The following is a 26,269-nucleotide window of genomic DNA, read 5'->3' as shown; positions in this document are numbered from 1 at the left end:
AATATTGCGAGGCTGCCTCTCCCCTACAAATGCCCATCTGTTTTACATATAATTTTCTTGCTATTCAGCAACAGAGTGTTTTTTTTTCTCTTGCACACCGGAGACAGAGGCTTGTATCTGAGGCCTGTGTGCAGCAAATTTGAATCAGGCCTACCAACTTCTAGGTGGGTCCTGGGGCTCTTCCAGAATTACAACTGATTTTCATACAGAAGTCACTTCCCCCTTGGCCAATAGGGCAGCTTCAGAGGAGAAATTCTATGGTATGCCATAGATTACAGGAGAAATCCCTCTCCAGATTCCCTCTTCCACAGGCAGTGCCCCAAATCTCCAGGAATTTCAGAACTTGGAGTTGGCAACCCTAGTTTGAAACCTTTCCCCAAACTTAGGAGCCTTCTTATGCCTAAAAGGTCTTATGCTTTTGTTAGAGCACAGGTGTCAAACTTACAGCCCTCCAGATGTTATGGACTACAGTTCCCATCATCCCCTGCCAGCATGATGCTGGCAGGGGATGATGGGAACCATAGTCCATAATATCTGGAGGGTCATGAATGACACCCTGTGTGATAAAGCTAAAAGGGTGTCCAACTCTGGCGCCTGAGATGTTCATGGACTACGATTCCCATCAGCCCCTGCCAGCATGGCCAGTTGGCCTTTCTGGTAGGGGCTGAGGGGAATTGTAGTCCATGAACACCTTGGGCGCCAGAATTGGACACCCCTACATAGAAACAGACTTCAAACCAGCCTACAGTAGCAAAATGTCAAATCTCTACTACAGTAATTTAATATTAAACACCATGGACAGAACAAATATCTGGGTTTTCCAGGACGATGTTGAAATTTGCCTTCTTCGGTTTTTCTCCAGTGCTAGCGCTGATGTCAGCATTCATGCTGTTTCCTCACCTGAAATGAACATTCATGGGTTGGCCACAGATAACAGGACTGACCTGTGAGTCAATGGACTCTTTTGAATGGAAGGAAAATGTCCCTGTTTGAATGTACTTTCCCAGGAATCTCCAGTTGCGGTCAAAATATTCCTGAAAGAAAGCCGTGTTGTGACTATAGTTATTTTTAATGTTTTTATAGGAGGTAGACAAAAACTTTCACGCCAGGTTTCAGTGGCATCCCCTTCTTTAATATCATTTTAAATAAAGTTCTTATTATTTAAGGAAGAAGTTCTCTGTTTCTATTAGAAACAGGGATTCTCTCACTGTGTGCCAGGGTGCACTAGTATGTTTCAAGAAGGGAAGCTGAGAGAGGAGAGGGATTTATTTTTGATTTTTCAATACAGTCTAAAGCAGGTCTACTCAGAAGAAGGTCACATAATGTTCAGGGGGCTTACTCAAGGGTAAGTGTGCATAGAGGATTGCTGCCTTTGCCCTGTTCTTGATGGGTCTGAGTGCTTCACAAACACAGCATGCAATTTGTCATGGGAAGCAGGAAGGGCAGTTGCCATGGGAGTACAGGTTGAATGCTCATTTTATGTAGGGTTCCCCCCCCCCCAATATTAATCCAGGGGGAAAGCCCTGTGTCCCCCAGTACCAGAAATTTGGAGGAATACCTCTTCAGAATAATGCTTGTGAAGTTTCCTCTTTCAGATAAATGTTAATGAGTGTCCTTTCCCTTGAGATACCATGCTCCAGGTGTGTGGCTTGCACGATTATTCTCAAGCTCTTTTAGTTTGAGAAGAGCTACAACTGCAAAATAGGGACAGCATTTGAGAAATTTAATACACATACACTCAGATGTGGAGTTTTAGCTCCTCCTGTTGATCCTGTCTATATGGTGAATATCTTTGTTTGCATTCACAGTTAGGACAAGTTGCTGAGACACCTCACTTAGGAAGCGTGAAGTGCCCTTGATTTTGCAGGTAGCGATCAAGCACTTTTGCTGTTGAGAAAGGAGGCGACCTCCACCAAGTAGGGAGCCACTGAACATTCTTGGACAGGGACTTGTTTCTTGCAGTAGTGAACCTGGGCCAATACAGGTTTCCTTTATTAAGGTTCTATCATCTCTCTCTCCTGGAATTCTGTCATGTGCAACCTCTTCTAAGAATTAGGAGTACAGGAGCATTTCCCATCCTTCAAAAGGCCGCTTCCTGTCTCTGCTCATCTTCTGCATGGGCTTGAAGCAAGCACCGAGTCGCTGCCAGCCATGCAGTTGGCGCAGCTCGTTCTGGTTGCCTGTGATAAGTAACAATTGTCTCTAGGTTACCAGGCAAGTACTGGTAGGTTACCTAGGTTACTAGGTTACGCCTGCTGCAAGGCTATGGTTGCATGGATCTCCTCTCATACACAACAACACAGCTTGAAATCCATGATGCATCTGAGAGCCTGCGTGGTATAGTGATTAAAAGTGTCAGACTAGTGTCTGGGAGACCCCGGTTCAAGTCCCTACTCATGCCATGGATATTTGCTGGGTGACCTTCAGCCAGTTCCGCACTCTCAGCCTTACCTACCATAGCATTGTTGTGAGTACAGAATGGAGGAGAGAAGAATGAGATAAGCTGCTTTAGGGAGAAAGGCAGGGTAAAAATGAAGGGGGAAAATGTATTGGCTATAGTTGAAAATCATTGTGGTGTGAGGCCTGTGTTATTCATGCCTCTGCTGCTTCAGGACTTTGCATAAGGAAGGAAAATGACTTTCAGGCAATCTGTCTATTAAAGTTCTCTAGTCTCTGGAGATGCTTCCTTTTAATGAGTGTGTGCAGGGACCAAAAAAAATCTAGTTATGAAACATTCTGGGCACACAGAGAGTAGTTGCTGCCTGGCAACGTGGTTCTTGGGCTCCTCATGGGAATCCTTCTGATCTGTATGGCAGATGAAAGGGCAGTGAGGTTTATCCCACACTCTCTGCAGCATGTGAGGGGCATTGGGTAAACAAGGCACAAGCCTTTTCCTGCCTAAACCAGCCTGTCTGCTTCTCTATGTGTTTCCTTTGGTAAATCTTCTGGAGATTAAAAAAAATCCAAGAAAGGGGAAGGTGGTGGGAGAATAACAGTGATGAAGCAAGATTTACAAACTGGAGAGCTTCTCTCTTTTTTTTCCTCCCTGGCGTAGATAAATGAAGACTGAATGAAAAGGGAAAGAGGTAAAAAAAACCTCTCGTGCAGGTTTCCCTCTTTAAATGGTTGCCCCGTGGGTCGCTAATCCCTCTAATCTTTCTCCAGTGCTGTGCGGACGTCGCAGAGGCTGAGTGCCTCTTGGGAGAGCTCCCCCCGAGTAGCTCCTTATCTGCATGCACCAATATGGCGGGCTGTGCATTTACAGGGAAATGCTGTTGGGGTGCATTCCCTTTAAAAAAGCTGGCCAAAAGCAAAGATGATAGGAAACTTCCTGTAGGATCAGAAGTTTAAGGACTCTATTCACTATTTACACTCTCTGTTCTTGAGCCAGCTTGGTGTAGTGGTTAAGAGCAGGTGGATTCTAATCTGGAGAACTGGGGTTTGATTCGCCACTCCTCCACGTGAGTGGCAGAGGCTTATCTGGTGAACCAGATGTTTCCACACTCCTACATTCCTGCTGGGTGGCCTTTGGCAAGTCACAGTTCTTAGAAACTCTCTCAGACCCACCTACTTCACAAGGTGCCTGTTGTGAGGAGAGGAAGGGAAAGGCGCTTATAAGCCACCTTGAGTCTCTTTACGGGAGAGAAAGGCAGGAGGTGGTGAAAACCAAACTTTTCTTTCTCATCAAAGTGCTTGTTTCTAATGTCTGTAGTCCCTGTTTTCAAAGTTACAGAGAAATGCCATATCCTTGTTGAGATGCTTATGGAGATTTGGTGGTGGAGTGTGGGGAGGCCAGGGTTGGTGAGGGGAGGGACTTTAGGGCTGTGATACTATACAGTCCACCATCTGAAGCAGCCATTTTCTCCAAGGCAACTGATTTCTGTAATCTGCAGTTCAGTGGCAATTTTGGAAGATCTCCATGCCCAACTTTGAAAGTGGCAATCATACTTATGTCCAGTGGTGAGATCCAAAAATTTTAGCAACAGGTTCCCATGGTGGTGGGATTCAAACTGTGGTGAAGCGCCAATGGGGCTGGGCGGGGCAAGACGGGGGCGTGGCTGGGCATTCCGGGGGCGGGACATTCCTGGGCGGGGCTGTGGCAAGGACGCAGCCGCTGCGCCGGTCCTTGGGCGGGAAACGAATGCACGCAGGTGCAGGCTGCCACGCACGCCGGTGCACCTCCTGCTAGACTGCTTCATGTTCTTCGTGCTACTGCTGAGAAGAGGGGCGTAACTAAGGCAAAAATCACGTGGCAGAATCACCAATTAGTAACCCCCTCTCGGCACACACAAATAATTAGTAACCTACTCTCGGGAACCTGTGAGAACCTGCTGGATCCCACCTCTGCTTATGTCATAGCTTAAGTTGAACATTATTTATTTATTGTTATATATTTTAGCCAGCCCTCCCTTGCCAAGGTGGACTCAGAGTGCTTCACAACAATTTGACAACAAAATCGTAAGAACATGGACTCATTCCGTTGCGTTTCTTGGTGCCCCAGAACCAGTAGGTTGAAACACCAGTCCAAAGGCAGGAACAATCAAGAAAATAAGAAAAGCACGAGCAGTAAAACAAGAAAAAGAAAAGAGAGAGGGAGGGAGGGAGGGAGGAAGAGGGATGGTTACAAAATATGTGTTGCATTCTTACTTTCTGTATTCTGTAGTATCGTCTTACACTTCCAACATTAAGTTATTTGTGCGCTCACTGAAATAAACCTTGTTCACAATTTATCCTTTGATTCCTGAAGGACTCTGTGGATTATGGGCTCTACAAAGCAAGCAGGAAATAGGAGCCTTTTCTATGTAGCAAAATTGTTGATATTGTAAATATAGCTGAGTATAGTTTATTCTTGCTTTTCTCTAAAAATGATGATTACAGAATTCCAAGTTGAAGATGAAAATTCTTGTGCTGTTTGCCCTGCCATATTCACGGTTATTATTACTTTTTTAAAGAATCCTTTGATTTGTTTCACATTGCTTACAGAATGTAGAAAGCTCAAGAAGATAACAGGTGTAGTTGGTTTATTTGTGATATGGGTGGAGATCTGTTTTCACAAAGCTACTGTTCAAATAGTTGTGCCCAGTGCTGAAGTTGGCACAGTAAGAGAACTTTCCTGACAGGCGGAAAGTGTAAATATAATTTCCAGCTCAGAGCATAAGAACCAGAACATTGATAGGAAACTCCATCCCGCAAGGTCGCAGTGAACTAATGCCCAAATAGAGTTACAAGAACCAGTTTGGTGTACTGGACAGAATGTAGGACTTTGGACTGGTGTGGCCGGAGTTCTAATTTCCTCAGTTATGAAGTTAACTGGGGTTGCATCAAAACTCAGTGGTCTTTTCATAACATATCAGGAAAGGACTGGCTTATTCCCTTTCCCTCTTTTCAGCATTACCATAGACCAGTGGTTTTTTTCTGCACAGCCACAAATATACCGTCTTGAGGAAGTTATTTTAAAAAGCCCTATTTTGCCTTTTTTTGTCTGCACACCTTCACTAGCTGACTGAAGCTTGTCAGTTTCATTTTGTTGCGCCCACCATTTTGTGCTGCTGCAGAGATTCTCCATCCCTGCTTCCATTTGTTCAAGGTTTCCCATGTCTACTAACAGCTCATCCACACGTGATTTCACGGTAACAGGTACATGAATAAAGTTTGTGTTGTCTGGAAATCCCGCAAATGTGTTGTTTTTTCTTTTCTTTATTTTTGGTGGGGGGGGAGGGAGCTACCCATTACTTTTAATTGCAGGTAGATCACCCCTCAGTGACCTGGCAAGCTTCCACAGTAAAGTAGGGTTCGAACCTGGATCTCCCAGATCCCAGTCAGACATTCTAACCACTATACTCCATGACCTGTCATGGCAATGGTATGAAATCATAAGTCATGGAATGTCTGCTAGGAATAATCTCCACTGAACATAGATTGGGCTTGTGCATGTGAAAGTCCCCATTGGCTACATCCTATCTCATCAGCCCGAGGAAATCTTTTTCACCTGCCTGGTTTCAATATATCTTAGGTTGTTATTGGATATCTACCATGTTTCCCCGAAAATAAGACAGTGTCTTATATTAATTTTTGCTCCCAAAGATGTGCTATGTCTTATTTTCAGGGGATGTCTTATTTTTCTGTGTTCTGTTCGTCAGGCATGCTTCCAAACAAAAACATTGCTACATCTTACTTTCAAGGGATGCCTTATATTTCGCACTTCAGCAAAACCTCTACTACGTCTTATTTTCAGAGGATGTCTTATATTCAGGGAAACAGGGTTTCCTGTTAATATTTTTTCCTGTTAATATTCCTCTTAATATTTAAGGGCATGAACAAATTGATCAAAGGGGCCATCCATAAACTGTATAATGCATTGTTGTGGGCGGGAGGGGAGGAAGCTATAGTAAAGTGGTAATGCTAGTGGGATTGGCCAGTGATACTTACACTTAGGAACAGCTCAGTTTGAGTCCAGTAGCACCTTAGACACCAACAAGATTTTTGGATTATGAGCTTTTGAGAGTCTGAGGCCCCTTCCGCACACGCAAAATAATGCATTTTCAAACCACTTCCACAACTGTTTTAAAGTGGATTTTGCCATTCCGCACAGCTTCAAAGAGCATTGAAAGCAGTTTGAAAATGCATTATTCTGCATGTGCGGAATGAGCCTAAGCTCCCTTCATTTAGCTCAGTGCTTCTCAACCTTCCTAATGCTGCGACCCTTTAATGCAATTCCTCATGTTGTGGTGACCCCCAATCCTAACATTTTTTCATTTTACAGATGGAGAGCACTGATGCAGAGAGCCTTAGGCGACCCCTGTGAAAGGGTTGTTCGACCCCCAAAGGGGTCCTGACCCCCAGGTTGAGAACCACTGGTTTAGCTGTTTGACTGCATACCAGCATGGCTGCCCTCTGAAACTACCTTTGGGAGCCAACTAGTGTAACCTCAGCTTGTGGGTTCTGTGGGGCAGAACTTGGAATAAATCTTGCAAACAATTTAAAACAAAAAAATAACTTTTTACTTTTCACTCAACAAATCATATATCAAAATAAAAATTAGTAGTACTCAAAACCATGACCTTATTCAAGTTTATCAATTAACTTTTCCCTTTTCCGGAGCTTGCCAACTCCAAGTCCTTTCAGTTCCTCTTGTAGGTGGCCCAAGAAATCTCCAGGTGAATTCTTGGTGTGCTGGCCTCAGAAGAAGGTCCCAAGAGAACTCCTGCCAAATAAACACAGCCTTGAAACAATAAATTCTAAAATTTGCAATACAGAACAAAAGTCTCCTCCCTTACTAGTTCCCATACAGATATCATAGTTACGTTAAACAAGGTGTTGAGAGCCTATAATTAAACTTCAAGCTCCCACCCAGGCCTTGCTTCCTTCTTCTGCTTTCCATACATTCTGCACCCTTCTGCCTCTAGAGGCCCCACCCCTTCCTGGCTCCTTCTATATTGGGGTGATACTATAGCTCAGTACTGTCCGTTCTTACTGGCAGCAGTTCTCCAAGGTCCCTAAATGAGATGAAGATTTCTTCAGTTCCACTACCTGAGTCAAACTAGAGATGATGACATATTCATTCATTCATTCATTCATTCATTCATTCATTCATTCATTCATTCATTCATTCATTCATTCATTTGATTTATATCCTGCTCTCCCTGATGGACCAGGCTCAGAGCGGGAACCAACGATCAAATACTATGTAATATAAAATCATTAACAACAAAACACCCCATAGTAAATCCAGCCTGGCACATTACCAACGGGGAAAGGAGAGGAAAAGTAGAGTGGAAAAGGAAAGGGGAAGGCAAGTGAGGCCATTGCTGCTCTTAACTGTAACCCTGGCAGAACAGCTTTGTCTTGGAGACCATGTGGAATTGAGATAAGTCCTGCAAGGGCCTGGCCTCATTCCGCTAGGCCGGGGCCAGAGCAGAAAAGGCTTTGGCTCCAGTTGAGGACAGGTGAGCACTTTTCGGGCCAAGGATCACTAACAAGTTGTTATTAGCAGGGTGTAACATATTGGAAGAGGTGGTCTTATGTTTGACACTGGGATACCACTACTACTAGTGGGATACCACTACATGATTTTAATGCCATGATGGTGATTTTGGCACATGAAAGGTGGGATGAGTAGGTGGACAAGTGCCTTGCCTTACCACACTGTGGGCCTGTTCAAGATTAGGCCCTTGCAGCCTTTCCAAGGCATCTGTTTCAGACTTTAAAATTATGATGGTGCCCCTGCGTCAAACACAAAGATAATCTAAGGCCCTTTCCGCACATGCGTGGAAACGCACCTCCACCGGCATGAATTATGCTGGTGGAGGCTCCGAGGCTATTCGCACCGCAGCGTGCGAGCAGCCCAATTCCGCCCCCCCAGCCGGAGAGGCGGATCCACACAGAGCCGCCTCTCCTCCGGTCCCCTCCACTGACCTCATCTTCTAGCGTCGCTCTGGAGAGCTGCAGGGACCCGCCCACGCTGCCCTCCGATCTCCAGGGGTCGGAGGAGGGCGGCGTAGCGAAACGGTCTCTGCCGCCCTCAAGTGGCAGCTAACGACTAAACGTCAGTGGAGGGAGGCAAGCAACGGCAGCGATCAGCGGTGCAGTTAGCGTACCACGCCAGTGGGAAGCTGCCGCTTTGCAAAAACCTTGCTAGTTTTGCGAGGTTTAAAGTGATGGCTTCACGCCGCTCTGGGGCAGCCAGGACGACGCTGCTGCTTTGCAGCAGTGCCTCCTGTGCGAACGCAGCAGTGGCGTAGCAGGTTAAGAGCTCGTGTATCTAATCTGGAGGAACCGGGTTTGATTCCCCGCTCTGCTGCCTGAGCTGTGGAGGCTTATCTGGGGAATTCAGATTAGCCTGTATACTCCCACACACGCCAGCTGGGTGACCTTGGGCTAGTCACAGCTTCTCGGAGCTCTCTCAGCCCCACCCACCTCACAGGGTGTTTGTTGTGAGGGGGGAAGGGCAAGGAGATTGTAACCCCCTTTGAGTCTCCTGCAGGAGAGAAAGGGGAGATATAAATCCAAACCTTCTTCCCCAGGGACGGTGTTTTTGCCGTCCCTGGGGTGCTCTATTCCACTCGTGCGGAAAGGGCCTAAGAGACTTTAAATGGAGACTCCAAGGACTGAATCTAGAGCTTGTGCAAGCTCTGCCACTGAGCCACAGCTCCTTCCCCTAAATGGCTAACTCTGGAGGGGGGCGGGGAGCCAAAAAGGCCTTCTCTCTCTCTCTCTCTCTCTCTCTCTCTCTCTCTCTCTCTCTCTCTCTCTCTCTCTCTCTCTCTCTCTCTCTCTCTTTACTGCATAGTTTTCAATTGCACGGCAAATTGTTACTACTGATTAGAAATACAGTGACTCAGTTAGAAATGTATTTCTGGATAAAGATTGGTTTCTCTGGCAGGCAACCAAAGGAACACAGAGTTGTATGTGACTCTTGAGACAAATGTAAACTCTTAATTGACAGAACATTTTGCTCCAGTTTTGGCCTTCCGATAAACATTGAAGCAAATGAACAAATAAAAAGTTAACACTGAAAACACCGGTTTCTGAATATGTCTTCCCTAGGTGTTTGACATCGGAGGTGGTTGACATCCGCTCTGACAGCTTTGAAGCGTGAATTGTATTTTTTCCACTGTCTCATTTGCTTTTTATCAGTGTTTGGTGCTGGTTTAAGTTTTGGTTTATTTAATGGCAGATTTTAAAGCTGATAACAATATGCATTGTACCTCTGGAACCTAAGTTCTTTCTTTGCAACACCCCTACCACCTCTGGCTATGCTATGATATAAGGACTAGGAGATCTTCATTCCAACTTGTATGGGACAGAGGGCGCTTGGACTCTTAATGGCTTATACCCCCCAAATCTCTAAACTCCCCCAAACTCTAAGATGCTACTGAACTTGAATTTACCTGCAGATGGCAGAATGGCTACCCTCTGAATTTACTAGGTTGTGGGCAGGCATTGATGGGATCAGAACACCCGTAATTGGGAGATCTGGAACCCAGGTTGGCCTGATTTGGATCACTCTATCGCTTGCAGGAAGCTGAATTCTCAATTTTTCCTTGCAAGTGGGCCTTGTGATGACATTTTGCATATTAGTTTCATTCATTAGATTAGATTAATTCATCGATTGCTTGAAGAGACATAAGGGCCATTTCATGCTCCTTGCATTATTTAACCAGAAGAGCAAGAGTTGGTTTTTATATCTTAGTTTTCAAAAATCTTGAAGTGGCTTGCAATCACCTCCCTTTCCCCACCCCACAACAGACACTTTCTGAGGTAGGGTGGCAGGGTCTGAGAGAGTTTGAAGCCCATGGTCACCCAGCAGTCTTTGTGTGTATGAGTGGAGAAACAATTTGATTCACTAGATTAGAGTCTGCCACTCATGTGGAGGAGGAGTGCCGAATCAAACCCTGTTCTCCAGATAAGAGTTCACTGGACTTAACCACTACACCACACTAGCTCTCAAGGTTTTAAGTGTGGAGCTAACAAATATAAATGCCAGAAAGATGCTGTGATTTGTTTGGGTATATTTCTTGGACAACTGGGGCAGTCTGTAGCTCCCATTCAAGTATCCAATCTATTTCTGACCTGGTTGGGTGATTTATAATGTGTGAAAGAAGAAATGGCCAATAACTTTAGGAGCTGGGGCAGAAGATCTAAATGCCGCTCCCCACCCAACATGGTGGTGAGATCGATGGAAATTTAGGTGGCCCACTAAACTTAGGATGTTGACTCTGGGTGGGGAAATTCATGAAGATATGGGGTAGACCTGGGAATAGTGGGATTTTGGAGAAGGAAAGGAGCTGTGATGCCATAGAGCTGGGCTTCCAAAGTAGCCATTTTCTCCAGAGGATCTGATCTCTGCTGTCTAGAGTTTGGTTGTAATTCTGGAAGATCTCCAGAAAATGTCCAGATCCATACTCAACTTTGCCTAATGTGCTCTAGAGTATTGTTGGCTATGAATGAAATACGTATTCATCATATTATGCAATTTGATATAATTACCCATTGAACTGTAACTTCATATTTCAGAATTTCGAGTTACTTTTCAACATAATTAGCAAGATAAAAAGACAAGCCCATTAAAGATAGTTGCATAGCCCACGATGGAGAAAATTATAGCACAAATGCTGTCTTGTTAGATGGGAACAGACTTTTAAGATATGCAGTGTGCTGACTGTAGCCAAAAATAAACCTGGAATGGGAGGATATTTGGATCTTTTAGGAAAGTAGAAGCAAATTGTATTGTTCCATTTTTAACAGGATTTCTGAAGGCATGTCATTAATTTTTGTATGACATCAATTCGTTTGAATGAAAAGGGTACTACATTCTGGTTTGATACCAGAAGAGGCGTTAGGGTAAAGACTGAAAGATGAGTTAATCCTTGTGTGATGTGTGGGTGGTTGTAAAGATGTTCCCCTTTGTGCTAGGCAAAACTACATATGCATGCAATCGTTTTAAAAAAATAACAATTGAGGTTCCAAAAAGAACTTGTCACCTAGAGGGCCTTGTATAGAACATAGAACCTTAGAGCTAGAAGGGACCTCAAGGGTTATCCAGTCCAACTCCCTGGCACAATGCGGAAAATTCGCAGTGACTCTTTTCATTTCCGCAGTGAGCCCTCTCTATGCCCAGAGGAAGGGGGGGAGCCCTTCAGCACCCCTGGGCCAATCTGGCTTGGAGGAAAAGTCCTCTATTAATCTCTGTTGCCAAGATTCAAAGGACTGCTTTCAGGGGTGTGGGGTTCTACGGCTTCCTCCAGTGGAAGTCCCATGTATGCTTTCAAAAGCCCTCATATAACATCAGGAGCCTTCCCAAGCAGTAGTCTTGAAGAACTGTTTCTGACAGGGAAAATTGGCAGACTTCTTCCAAGTAAAAGGTAGCTTTATTGGTCTGCAGGAAAAAAATGTGGCAATAAAAGTTGTTTATTCCCCTTTGGTTGTTATTTTTCCTGGTTCTGATAAAAGTTCCTGCTCTTGAAACCACTCTTGTATGCATGTAGTGTTGTTGTTGTTGTTATTTTGCATATATACATGGACCTTTCTTTAGTTCCCACTTGTGGCCTTCATGTATGTTTCTACTACCCTGTTTCTCCGAAAATAAGACATCCCCTGAGAATAAGACGTAATAGAGGTTTTGCTGAAGTGCTAAAAATAAAACATCCCCCGAAAGTAAGATGTAGCAAAGTTTTTGTTTGGAAGCATGCCTGTCGAACATAACACCAGAGCATGCAGCTGTGGAGCGGAAAAATAAGACATCCCCTGAAAATAAGACATAGGGCATCTTTGGGAGCAAAAATTAATATAAGACACTGTCTTATTTTCGGAGAAACATGGTACCTCTGCATTTGATGTTTTGTTATTGGTGCTGGCTGGACCTAGTTTGTAATATGGATATATGAAAAACTACCAAGGTCCATAAACACCAGCAGGACTCATCTTGGACTTCAATGGGGACAGTCTAATGCCTGTTAGCTTCTCTCATATGCCCTCATACTGCTTCTCTCATGGTCCTCATACTGGCCATATCTGGCCAGTAGATGTATTGATGGCTGCAAGTATACATGGCTTTAAAATGGGATTAGACACATTAATGAAGGATAGGTCCATTAGTGGCTATTCATCATTGATGACTCAAGGAACCCACACATTTGGAGTCGGTAAACCTTTGAGTAACAGTGCTAGTGTGCAGCCTCAGGGAAAGACCTCTCTGCTCTATTTTGCCCCACCAGGAGAACTGATTGGCTACTGGTAAAACAGAATGCTAGACTAGATGGATGTAAAGGATAAGGATACGCGGGGAAAGAGAGAGGCCCTTACAAACTTCGAGACCCCGTTGGGAGAAGAAGGAGGGCAAGAGAGAGATATAGATTCAAAAATCCCCACACTATCCTTCAAACTAAGGAAAAGGAATTTTCTTATTTACTTCGCTTCCACCATAAAAATAAAAGAAAACTAGAAATCCCCCAAACTGCTACTGGTTTGCCAAAACATTAAGGATCCCACCTCACATACACACACTTGGTCTGAGGGGAATGTCCTTCAGTCCCTTTAACAAAAATGGAGGACACTCAAAAACTGGCTGGGAATCTAGCTACGCAGACAGGCACACACAATCCTCTCACACATAAAACGCATGAGCTGAAGTACAGTGGGTAACTTAAACATAAAAAATAGAATTTATTTTGAGAACTAAAGAAAGGTTTCTTAAAATACTGACTCAAAGAGGTTCTTACACTTAATGGTTTCAGAGCTTAAGATGTTACTTCAGTTTCATACACACACAGACACATACGCCATGAGTGGTGCCTCTTAAGAGGAAAGATTTTTAGCTTTTGAACCAAAACATTTCCTTACACACACAGACACTAGTCTGTACTCGCTCTATCACTCCACTGATCACATCTTTAAACATCCAGCGCTCCAAGCCTCCTCAGGAGATTCTGGCACACTTGGCCTCCCTTTCTCCCACTAATCCTAATATGGCTTCACTGCCTCTGGACCGCCTTCTCCCAGACTGGTGATTCTGGTGATACACGCAGGGGCAAGGCAGACTCGATAGGTCTGGACAGTTTTTAAACCGTCAAGCTCCTGAAGGGCACTTCAATCTGCATCCATTCTAGGCCTCCTCTCTCTGTCAAGCATACACCGCTTAGACAGGGACTGGACTTCTGTCAGCCAACTCTGCTGACAGAATCCTTTTCTGCCAGAACTGACAGACTCCTCTCTGCCAAGCTCTGCTCTGTTCTCTGACAGACCCTGATCAGCACTGACTCTAAGTGCTGTAAGCACACTAGCTCCCCCTAGCTTTGGCCAAATGTTATTGGTCCTTTCCCAACCAATCAGGTTGGTTCTCTGCTTGTGGAGCCTTTTTCTCTTACTCTGGCTGTTGCCAAGGCCTTCTCAATTAGGCCTGTTGTACGCCAGCCCTTCAGGGTGGGGCAAGTTCGTTACAATGGACCATTGGTCTGATTCAACAAAGGTATTCTTCTATTGCTTGGGCAGAGAACCATGCCCACATGACAAGAAAAATGGTCTGGCGTCTACTACTGTTTGGCACCCATGCTAGGGTTTGCCTGCCTCTGCTATAAGAATATTTTTGTGCTGTATCAGACCCAAACCCATTTGGTCCAACAGCATTTAGTCCTCAGGTAGAACATTTTCTTTTTAGCCCTCACATGAACTCACTGAAGGAAAAAAAAAGTTGTCACTGAGGTGAGGAGGGACAGGGAGAGAGAATGCCATGAGTGACACAAAAATCTAAGTAGGGAGCTCATGATTAAGCTTAGTAGCCTCTAGAAAGAACATACGGTTAAGTTATTTTTCAATTAAATTAGGCTTTACGGTTCTAATCCAGTGGAACAAAAAAAGGCCTATTTTTAGTAAATAACATCATTTTATTAAGTGGCAGCCCAAGCCAATGCAAATCCAGAAGATTTTTTTTTAAAGGTTCAACTCAACCGAGGAAGTGAATTTTCCAAAACTATTAAAACTGGTCTTACGGGTAGTATAAAATCGTGGATAGTGTCCTCGTAGGAGAAAACAGGAGGAAAGACTGTTGAACTTCGTTTTATTTTGCTGTGCTGTAAAGGGAAAAGGTATAAATTTTACATGTGCGTCATTTTTAAAAACGTTGGAAGAGTCTGCAGGCAGCCTGGTTAAGCGTGGTGGACTGTAACCTGGAGAACTGGGCATGATCACTCCTACACAAGAAGCCTGCAGAGTGACCTTGGGACGGTTACAGTTATGTCATAACTTTCTCAGCGCACCTGGAGACGGGCAATGACCAGGGGCATGTCTACGTAAAACAGCACGCACACACCCAGTTGCGCTTCTCCCACTGGGAAGGGTGCAGTTGAACGCCAGTGAGTGGGGGCGCATTGAGGTCAGGTGTGCAGCAGGGGCCTGTTCGAGCCTGGCCCCAGCCACGCTTGGACTGAAGCCAGATGCTCCGGAGCCTGTAGCTTTGTCCTGTTATCTCCACTCCAAAGCTCCGTCTCCAGTCGGGGGATGGGACTGACAGTATAAACCTGGAGGGATCGAGAGCAACAGCTTCAGTCTGAACTCGACTGAGACCAGGCTTGGAATTCTAAGCAGAATGCATCTTAGAAGTGTCCACGCCTGGCCTTAGCTGGGCTCAAATGGGCCCTTGCTGCTCACATCTCCATGTGGAGATTGGATGTGACCTCCATGTGGAGATTGGGTAGGCTGACCAGATGTCCCGCTTTTGGCGGGACAGTCCCGCCTTGAAACAACTTGTCCTGCGTCCCGCGGGTTTTTTTAAAGTGTCCCGGGTTTTAGAAGGCTGCCGCACTGCCTTCTGGAGTGCAAGGCAGTGCAGCAGCCTCCAAGAGAAATTCTTCTGGGGCTGCTCCCATTACTCACGCCCTGTCACAGGGTATGAGGCTCAAACAGGAGCACCCCTAGAAGGCAGTAAGGCGCCTTCCTGCGGCCGCGCACATGTACATGTGCTTGCAGTCCAGCTCACCCTGGAGTCTTCGCAAAGGTGACCATCTGGGGCAGGCGAGCCCAGCTGGCCCCGTTTATTGCAAGCAGAATTGAGCCCCATTTATTGCAAGCAGAATTGAGCCCCACTCACCAATCTTCAACTGTGCTCCCAAACAGGGAATTCCTGACTGTGCTCCCAAACAGGGAATTTCTGACTGGGGCTCAGTTGGGATGGACTGCAGCCACAAAGTGTGTCCCCCAGAAGTTGTGCCTGGGGCATGAGACACACACACACACACACATACACACACACACACCCCAGTATTCTACTGGCAGTTGCAAGCCACCTCTGAATGTCTCTTGCCTTGAAAACCCTACAGGGTCACCGTAAGTCATCTGTGACTTGACAGCACTTTCCCCCACATTGTCATGTGTTTTTAATTAACAGTGTATAATCTCATCTGTAACAGATTGGCCATAGAAACAGGCCCACTGTGGCAGAGAGGAGAGGCAGGGGTTAGTCTGGTAAGCTCCAAAATTGCACCTGATTTGAACAAAAAATAATTTCTCTTAGTTTTGATATCTAAAAGCCTCCAAAAGCTAAAAACCCTGTAACAGCCAGTTGCTGTTATCTTCAAGGAGTAATGGATTTCACCTACTGAAATCAGTATCTTTTAAAACGGAAGATGTGCCTATCAATATTATTAAGAGTTTTTAAATTATGTTAGCTATTAATTCATGCTTAGAAATTTTCAGGAATAAAGACTGTTATCAAAACATCCCTCATCTGCCAGTTGATCCCTCCTTTCTCCCACCTTTGCAACTAGATTGACAGATAGCCAGCAAATCAAATACCAGGTCAACAATTTTAGCTCTTGCTACCAAAACACTGCCCTTCTCATTTTTAAAAGTGGTGCATAAAAGTGTTTTTCACCCATTCTTTGGCCCTTTCCTCACCGCAACTGGTGCGGAAAGGGCCCCCCTGGGACCATTCGCATGGTCTCCTGGCTTCCAGCCTACCTTGTCTCCTGGCTACTCAGCGCAGAAGCCAGGGGACACGCTCCCACAGCCTGGAACAAAGGCTCTGGAGTCGCAGGCCAGGGGGGCGTGTCCCCTGGCCTCTGCGACAAGCCGGAAGCCAGGAGACAAGGTAGGCGTTCGGGAAAGGGGGGGAAATGGCGCCTTCCAGCTGCTGCCGTTCGCATGGCAGCAGTTGGAAGCCGCTGTTTCCGAAATACCTTGCTCAGGGAGCGAGGTTCGGAAACAGCGGCTTCGTGCTGCTTGGGGGTTGCGAGGCACCTGCTGCTGCGATGCAAACCACTCCCCAGGGACGCTGTTTTTAGCGTACCTGGGACGCTGTATTCTGCCCGTGCGGAAACAGCCTTTGTCTCCACAATAACTTTCTGAAAACAAAAATTGTAAAAGCTGCAAACTACTTTGTTTTTGTGCAGGAAGAGCCAGTTCACATCATGTGCTGGCAAGTTTGGCACTAAACTTGCACAACATGATTTTTTTTTTCAAAACTCACCCAAGGAGAAGAAAGTTATCTTCGGATGAAACACAAAGAGGGCCCTTTTGTCTCACTCCTCCGAAATTCTTTCCTTTGGGTGCTGTGTGGTTTCCGGGCTGTATGGCCGTGTTTTTGCAGCATTCTCTCCTGACGTTTCGCCTGCATCTGTGGCTGGCATCTTCAGAGGAAGATTCTTTCCTTTGTTTTCATCCAAAGTCCCACTCGTTCAAGTTGCTTTCCTTGAATTGCTCTTCAGGAGATAATTTTGTTCTGGGATGTGGAAAAGAACTGGGCTCTTCAAGAGGAAAAGGTCAGATATGGCTTTGTTCCTCTCACCCATCAAAATACTTAAGATCAAAGGGAATATCTTCTTCATGAATGCACTACAGATAAATAATTTTGCCTACTAACATGTGAAGAGGCTTACTCTCAAGATCTAGGGGCAGATGTAGTAGATTTTGCATACCAGAATGCTTCGACCCACTATATGCTTCACAAAAACCTTTCCTTTGATGTTAAGGTTAGTAGTGGTAATACTTGACATTAATAGCATTGTTTTTTAAAAAAAAATGCGACACATGTAGCTTCTTGATAATCCATACACCAACCCTGTAAGGTAGGCTGATAGTATTATACCCCTGTTGAGGAGGGTAGTGATTTTTGGAGAACAGTAACTTGCCTAAGACTACCTAGTTTGGGCTAATGGTAAAATTTGAACCAGGGATGTCCTCATCTGTATCTGTCTCTTAGCCATTAGGTGGAATCCTGCAAAGCAATATAAACCATCCCACAGTTATGATCAATATCAGTTAATATTAATTCACCTCTTAGGCTGTGAAAACGAAGGTCCCTGAACAATTAGGGCAGGACTGTGGCTCAGTCTTAGAGCATCTGTTTTACTGGTCCCAGATTCAATCCCTGGCATCATGTCCAGTTAAAGAGGGTCAGGTAATGTGCCTAATATGAAAGGCCTCTGAGACTGAATAGCTGCTGCCAGTCAGAGCAGAATATTGATTTTTATCAACCAATGACCTGAATTACTAAAAGGCAGCTTTCTGGCCACCTGTTTTCAAGCAGACAGAATATGCAGTAACTGATCTCCATGTGCTGGTTCCAACTATTCCATTTAGAGCAAAAATTAAACCCAGGTTGAATAACTCCAAATAAACGTAGTGTGAATCATCCATAACCAGTCAATGATTGGTTGGGTTGGAAATGTGGATAGACATTGAACCCATTCATGACCTCCTAACTGTGCCATGCTTTAATCTGTGTCAAAAACTATTGAGGATTTTCCTTGTGTTTACTGCTGTGTTCTGGAAAGCTGCGGGTGTCCAAGCATAGTTTCAGACCTTTTCGCTACACTTTGACTTGAGCAGGCCAAGATTCTTCCAGGAGGCACAAACTTTATCTTTTTTTTGGCTGCCCTCACCAAGTGAAACAGATGGCAGAATGGTGGCTGTTGTCAGAAAGGCCTCAACAGCTGACTTCCAACGTCAGCCCCTCTGAGAAAGCAAGATCTCTCGATTGGCAAGTTTTAGCTTTTATTACCGTACCTTGCTCAGGTAATCTCCCTGAGCAAATGAGCTGGAGAGATTTACCAAGTGACAGAATGAGAGACATAACTGAGTCCCTGTATGACGGCAGTCAGCATTGACTCTCCGAGACAGTGAGCTGATTTCTGAGCTGAGGCCAGTTGAGAAGTGTTGAGGAGGAAGAGTATTAGGAAAAGGTCAAGGCATCTATTTCCCCTCCCTTCCTCCAATCTTTCACAAGACATCCAGGCTTGGTTAGCTCAACAGCACATCCCTGCTGTCCTAACAACAGGATTGCTGCTGGTGTTTAGCGCTGGGACTATTATTACCATGGCAACAGAACCACTGTTCTCTGGTTCTCTCAGGATGTCCCCAGCATGGAGCAATATGGAAGAAAGATATATGGTTAGTGATGCTTGTGTATGGGTGCTGCTGCGACAAAGACAGTTGAATGCCTTTGGCCACCCAGATATGCTCATATCAACAGGGCAAGGCTCAGAAATAGATAGCTGCCCTCTTTGATTGGTTCCTCAGAAAGATAGGTGACAAGGACTGGCCACAGCCAGAAGCGTATGGGTAGGAAATGGCACCCAGAGACAACTCCTTCTCCAGGCGCCCCCCCAAGGCCCCGCTCCTGCACATCAGCCAGCTTTTACACGCTCTGGCTTGCCTGCACAGAGGTGGGGACGGGGCTTGGGGGCAGCCCCCTGTACCCTGCCCCCCATCTACAAGGAGGTCCTTCTTTTAGCAGGCCCAGTCCTGCCTTGGACAATCTTTTCAAGTTATGGTGAGCATTTCAACAACATACCCATGAGCCTTTGCTAAATATGCAAATACATAATCAAATACATAGGGACCGTGGGTTTGTGAACAATCTAGGTTGTATTTTGTGTGTAAGTATAATACTTATAATATTTTACTGCTCTCTAGATTCTCAGAAAAATCCCAAACATAGATTCTGTAATTTATATGCCAAAGGATAAATGGTTTAGATTTGTACCGACTTCCTTTCTGTGCCTTTTCATTAGAGTAAGGTGCAAAGAAAGCCATGGTCTACACAGTTTATGGAAACTGAATAACATTTTTGAAGTCTATACAGTTCTGCAAACTGAAATGACTCACAATTGCTGCCAGTGTTCAGAATTCTCCAAAAAAGACCAGAATGGGAAGAAGGAAACAAATGTGTGAAAAATACTAATAAGACACTATACACAGCCAGGGTGGTGTAGTGGTTAAGAGGAGGTGGACTCTAATCTAGAAAACTGGTTTTGATTCCGGAGTCTTATCTGGTGAATCAGATTTGTTTCCCCACTTCTACATTCCTGCTGGGTGACCTTGGGCTAGTCACAGTTCTATGGAACTCTCTCAGCTCCACCCACCTCACAAGGTGTCTGCTGTGAGGCGAGGAAGGGAAAGGACTTTGTAAGCCCCTTTGAGAATCCTTACAGGAGAGAAGGGGGGTATAAATCCCAACTCTTCTTCTGCACAGCATCTTTGGAAATGTATGCTTACTGAGGACTGAACAGTTGCATTGGCTACAGTGTAGTCAAACTCAAAGTGCTATAGAGCGTTATTTGAAATGCGCATCTGTGCTGTTTAATGCATTCATAGAAAAACATAATGTGATTATGGCACACATTTCCATAAAACTTTAAACAAAACAGGTTCGTCACCCACAGAGGGTGACTATGATCTCCCTGCTGAGTGCTTCCATGCTGACATGCTCAGGTTTGCTGATGCGGACTAGCCTAGTATCACCCTCCAGAATTATATAATTCCAGTAATAGCACAAAAATGCAAGCTCCGCCGTTAACCCATGGTATGCCAAAAATTTGGCATGCTAATTTTGAAGGAATTGTTTTCATGTTGTACAGAGGAAGAAGAAGAGTTGGATTTATATCTCCCCCTTTCTCTCCCGTAAGGAGATTCAAAGGGGCTGACAAACTCCTTTCCCTTACCCCCCCCCCCCACAATAAACACACACACACACACACACAACATACTCAATACAATACTGCTGTCATACAGGAGTGCTGTTAATGCTTTTCCATGTCTGTGGAAAGGCAAGGGGGGAAATGTTGACAAATCCCCCCCCCCCGCTACTCAAAATACAATTTTGCTATAATTTGCAGGATTTCATTTTAATAAGCACATTTTATTTTTTTAAAAAAATCTCTTTCGTTGAAACAATTATAAATCTATTCATGTTTGGAAAAAATGGAAATGGTACATTTTGTGATGACCAACTCAGTAGAGGTGGATTGGGATAAGAAAATGACCCTGTTTCTCTTTGGTCCTGCCTTCCAAAGGAGACAGGAAGCTATGCTCCCTGCCCTAACACAATCCCACCCCCTGGGGAGGGAGGGCGATGAGGTAGCCTTCCTGGTCAGTTGGCCACCTCTTTCCAAGCGCCACATTGACTTGGTGGGCTGGGACCTAATCCTGTCCAGGTTGGACATACTGAGAAATGTCTCCCCTGGGCTGGGTGGACCAGGTGCTTCCATCCACAGGTGAACTGTATGCTGCCTCCCCCAAGCCGGCCCTTTTCACAAATGGGCTGGCCTGGAGCGGGGGGAGCCCACCTGGAGAAGTTTCCCTTGAGAAATACTAATGTTGTGTTTTTGATCAATGTAATTGAAAGTTCAGAAACTTCAACTCGGTTTAGTAGTTTCAAAATTTTTAAACTACAGGGTACAACATAATAGAGAAAAGCTGCCCAGGCTAGTTATTTACAGGGAAACCTTATGAATGCTTTAGTTCAGTGGTTCTCAACCTTCCTAATGCCATGACCCTTTAATACAGTTCCCTAACATTTATCCATTTTACAGATGGAGAACACCGATGCAGAGAGTCTTAGGCGACCACTGTGAAAGGGTTGTTCAACCCCCAAAGTGGTTGCGGCCCACAGGTTGAGAACCGCTGTAAGCTAAAGTGATAAGGTTGCCAACCTCCAGCTTGCCAGATCTCCCAGAATTACAGCTGATCTCTAGCACACAGAGATCAGTTCCCTTGAAGAAAATAGCATATGAACTCTATGGCATTATAACCAGCAGAGGTCCCCCTCCCCCCAACCCTGACCTCCCCAGGTTCCACCCCCAAGTCACCAGGAATTTCAGCGAATGGACTTGGCAACTTTACAGGGTTGCTAGACTGAGCCTGTCAATCAATCTGAAGGTGTACGTGTTTGGGGTGCCAGTGCAGTCATAATGACATCACTTCCAGGAGAATGGGTAGCTCCAGGAATTGCTCTTAAGATTTTTCTGTCGAATTTCTGGTAGTTCGAATTTCTGGTCAAATTTCTGGTAGCTATGACTGTAGCTTCCATGTTGTACTTGGAAGTGACGTCATTGTGCTCACAACATTGGTGAGTTTCTTTAACTTTTTAATTATTTTTAATGTTTAATTTATCTTCCATAACTGCTCCAACACTCTAGGCAACAGGAACTGAGAGCAGCCCCTGAGTCTGTGGAACAAGAAGGCACAGATTCTCCTGGTTTTTTAAAGAGCCATGCATTTTTGTTTGTTGAATCTTATTACCAGCTTTCCCTCTTCAAAGAATTTGAGCAATGTCTGTCTTTGTTTTGCAGTGGAGAGAGAAAATGTACAGAAAAAGACTTTTACCCGGTGGATAAATCTGCATTTAGAAAAGGTAAGAGTGCTAAATAAGAGTGCTGGTATAATGTGTGTTGGCATGTATTCTACTACTCTGCTCAGCAAAGGCCCCTTCCGCACATGCAGAATAATGCACTTTCAATCCACTTTCAATGCACTTCGCAGCTGGATTTGTCTGTGCGAAATAGCAAAATCCACTTGCAGACAATTGTGAAAGTGGATTGAAAGTGTATTATTCTACATGTGTGGAAGGGGCCCAAGGTAGAGGTCTTCATCCAGCCTTCGGAGTCTGTATCCAATGGAAGTGGCTGGCAGAAGTGGCTCAAAGAGAGCTTCAAACTTTGTTGAGAGAAGCAATAGGATACTGGTTGTAACTTCTAAAAAAATGAGATCTGTGGATGTTTCAATATGTATAACTTAGTGTGAATTATTACAATTATCAGCGTGGTGTAGCGGTTAAGAGCAGATGTACTCTAATATGGAGAACCGGGTTTGATTCTCCACTCCTACACATGAGTGGTGGAATCTTATCTGGTGAACCAGATTTGTTTCCCCAGTCCTACATTCCTTCTGGGCAACCTTGGGCTAGTCACAGTTCTTTGGAACTCTCTCAGCTCCACCTGCCTCACAAAGGTGCCTGTTATGGGAGAGGAACAGAAAGGAGTTTGTTAGCCACCTTGAGTCTCCTTAGTGGAGAGAAAGGCGAGGTTAAATCCAAACTCCTCCTCCTCCTCTTTTTGCTGCTGCTGCTGCTTAGCATATGTATAACAGTTTTAGCATTCAGTGCACTTCAAGTAAATTAGCATTTTTATGCATTTGACTCAGAGGATATTAAATATGTATTTGGGTATTTCAATGCTGGTCTCCTCTCTTCACAGTGCAGCCCTCCTCTGGAAGTGAAAGATTTGTTTGCTGATATTAAAGATGGCAAAATTTTGATGGCTTTACTGGAGGTTCTCTCAGGGCAGAATTTGGTATGTATTTTTTTTAAATAACCGTCATGAACAGCTTGCACTGGAGAAGGAGGGTGTTGCTTTAGTCCACATGAGTCAGGGAAGAAATAGAAGTCCTTTATTGTCAAGGAAAGGAAGAATAGGAATCCTACCTGTTTATCGAGGCTAGGATGGTGAGAGCTTGCTGAATGCCCATCTTGCCCACATGACAGTTAGAAAGAGAAGCTGTAGAAAGGGAAGAAGTCAGCTGGAAATAGGAAAACCCTATGAGTAGAGTTCTGGGTCAACAAAGAAATATCAGGTGAGAGGAAGGATAGAGGACTTGATGTGTCGTTTGCTATCTGAGGTACTAGTGTGCTCTGTACAAGGGAACAGCCCTTCCTTTCCAACAAAATCGATCTGAAGAGGCTTCTCACAGCTGAAACACCAGATTGGAAATATATCTGGAGCCAGAGAACCAATTTTGTACATTCTAGTTGCCTTGTTAATACATTGCGTGTTAAGCTTTAGTTCTGGATCATTTCAAAATAACAGCTGCTGTCCCACTCTTGTTTTGCACAGAGTTCTTTTACTTAGCATTGCATCTTAAATTGATTGGATTCTTATTTAGTTTCTATATTTAATCTGTCCAACTCGTCTTGCATCTAATTAGCACTCTAGCAATGATAGGCATCCTCTTGGCATGTTCCGCTTCCCTTCCTACAGGTATGTCTCCCACCCATCCCAGCATACACTAGTGATACAAACGTCAGGACAAGAAACATGTCGTGAAATGGGCCCAATTCCTGTGGCAAGGTGAAAAGCAATGCAGATGGAGGAGACAGATTTGCTTAGGGGCTGAAAATCCCCACAGCAAGATTTACGCATAGAACAACTCTCTAGAAATTACAAGGAGTGGATTTTTTTTTTACAACATTGAAGCCTAACGTTCCCCTAATTTGAACAAGTACTTACAAGGTTTGCATCATGCATATTTTATACTGCCCATCCCTTAGGTAAATAACATCACTTTTATATTGTGGTCTATTCTTGTGCTTTTACACCCAAGCTTAGGGAACAGACAGCCAAGTTCCACACACCTTTAAAAAAGAAGGCCCTTCCTAGTATGGGAATAACATGCAATTGCCATGCATTATAGCCCTGTTCACAAGTTGCTGCAAATATAGGTGTAGTCCCAGTGCAGTATATTCTTGATTTTTCTTTATACATGCATTAATTCTCATGTTATGTTCAAAGTATGTACAGCTGATCAAGTGATTGAAACTGCACATTTATCAAGGTACTGGTCCCCAATTTAATTTGTAAAGTGAACATAAAAAATATATGTTCACACTTTAGGGTTGCCAAGTGTGTCCCTGGCAGTAGTAGGAACGTAGTAAGGGGGAGTGTTGCATGATGTGGCATGTTGCTTCCGGACGAAGACCAAGAAGTGAAATCACTGTGTTGAATGACAGTGTAGAAGTTTCTTCACTCTCTTCAGTAAAAGCCACAGAGCCTGGGAAGAGTCCTAAAAAAGTGATTTAGGAGATGATGTCACTTCCGGGTCTTTGCAGCATTGTATGACATCACACATTCTCCTTTTCCCCCATTACTCCATTGAAACCCAGGAGGAAATGGGAAGCACATGCAGGATTAACTTCATATGTGTGCTGTGTAAACATGCATAGGAAAGATGCAGCCAATCTATGTCTTCATATCATCAAAACTGGCCCGCATGTATTATCTGCAGGAAACATTAAATCTGTGAAAGCGGACTCTTCCCTCCCCTTTTTAAAAGCCGACTGTTGTAGTTCAAATAGTTAGAACAAGTGCCTTCAACCTTGTTGAGTCTGTGGGCACTGCTGGAATTTTGAGAAAGGGTAGCGAGAACCAATCACAAAATGTCTGCCATGAGAGGGACAATTGCAGATTTTTGGAGGTTTCAAGTTAAATATATTTCCTTCCATGATGGCTTAGCTTTCTCCCTGAAGTTGTACAGTTTGTATTTTTTTGGAAGCTTGTGAAGTATCTCCTTCTCTAATGAGATGGAAGAAAGCCAGGATTGACTCTTTAGTTGAGGGAAGAAGCAATTGGGCACCGGCCACTATATTTGTAACCATCCATGGGCTTTCTGTTGGACATTACTGAACTAGGAACTTGCTTTTAGGAAAAAAACTTGAATGTGCTGGATTCTGGGGGCTAGTTTGATGCATATAAATAAGAAAAATACTTCAAACTGCATATTGTGGAGGGCAGTTGCAAGAAGCTATTGGGTTTTTTCTTTTTTTCTTTTTCTTTTACCTCAGCAAATGTCTTTGTTATCCCAGATCTCCATATAGCCCACATAAGAGCTGGAATGGGTCAGGAAAATATAGAGTGATGTATGAATTCTGCTGTGTTAAATCACTGGGCTGAATTAGAGCAAAAGGAAAATGCCATCCTACCTAAGAAATATCTGCCAGAACAAGATGTGGCTATTGTAAGAGAGAACAATAGACTTTTCAGAGTGCATTAGTGATTATGCATAAGCATTGCTTGGTAGCACAAAATCTTAACGAGAAGATCAAAATTATGTGTTTATCTTTGGATTCAGAAGACTTAATGGATCTTATTTCACAAATTGACATAGAACAAATCCAACCTCCCCCCAAATCTATCCCTCCACACACACTTTATTGCCATATAAATTGGCCTTAATTGGTTGTCTGCATTATTGTTTCTTTTGTAGACTGCAAAAGGCTCTTATTGCCTTGTGCTTGTCACATAATGCAATTTTCAATTTCTCAGTACTGATTACCTTAAGTCTCCCAACGATATTGATTCTGTTTATGTAATCCATTTCACGATCTCTGCCATTATCTTTTCCTTCCGTCCACTCTCTGTACAATTTGGGAGGAAGTCGCTTGCAGAAGCATTCAGATGATAAGAGCTAAATAGGCAAGAATAAATAAACACATTGTGTTCAGTGTGATCTTGATGGTAGTAGCTGTTCAAGAGTGGAGGTGTGTTCTATCTACAAGTAAATACAATAAATTGTAAAGACAGAATTTTACAAATGTGACCGTTGCTTGTAAAGATTTTTTTTAAACTCCCTGTTAACAAACTCCCGGATGCCATTTTTTATAGACTGTAACATACCTTTTATTGAATGATTTACTAAAAGGAATTCTTGGAGCTGAACTATATATAATGATCAGAATCCATAGTCTGATCCCTGACTGTGCAAATTAGTTCAAAAAGCAGGTGCC

The 26,269-nt window shown here is 44.1% G+C and overlaps 1 protein-coding gene across 1 annotated transcript in view; it reads left to right on the top strand.

Annotated features, from left to right (window-relative positions):
- CLMN (calmin) overlaps positions 1 to 26,269 on the top strand; it is a 92,444-nt gene that overhangs the window by 34,191 nt on the left and 31,984 nt on the right. Inside the window, exons 3-4 of the mRNA XM_048485306.1 lie at positions 22,065 to 22,126; positions 22,968 to 23,063. Coding sequence (XP_048341263.1) covers positions 22,065 to 22,126; positions 22,968 to 23,063 — 158 coding nt within the window. The remainder of the gene's footprint in view (positions 1 to 22,064; positions 22,127 to 22,967; positions 23,064 to 26,269) is intronic.

The sequence above is a fragment of the Sphaerodactylus townsendi genome, linkage group LG02 (genome assembly GCF_021028975.2).
Source record: "Sphaerodactylus townsendi isolate TG3544 linkage group LG02, MPM_Stown_v2.3, whole genome shotgun sequence".
Lineage (NCBI taxonomy): Eukaryota > Metazoa > Chordata > Lepidosauria > Squamata > Sphaerodactylidae > Sphaerodactylus > Sphaerodactylus townsendi.
The sequence above is the reverse complement of the archived record's forward strand: the minus strand, read 5'-3'. Positions and strand labels throughout refer to the sequence as shown.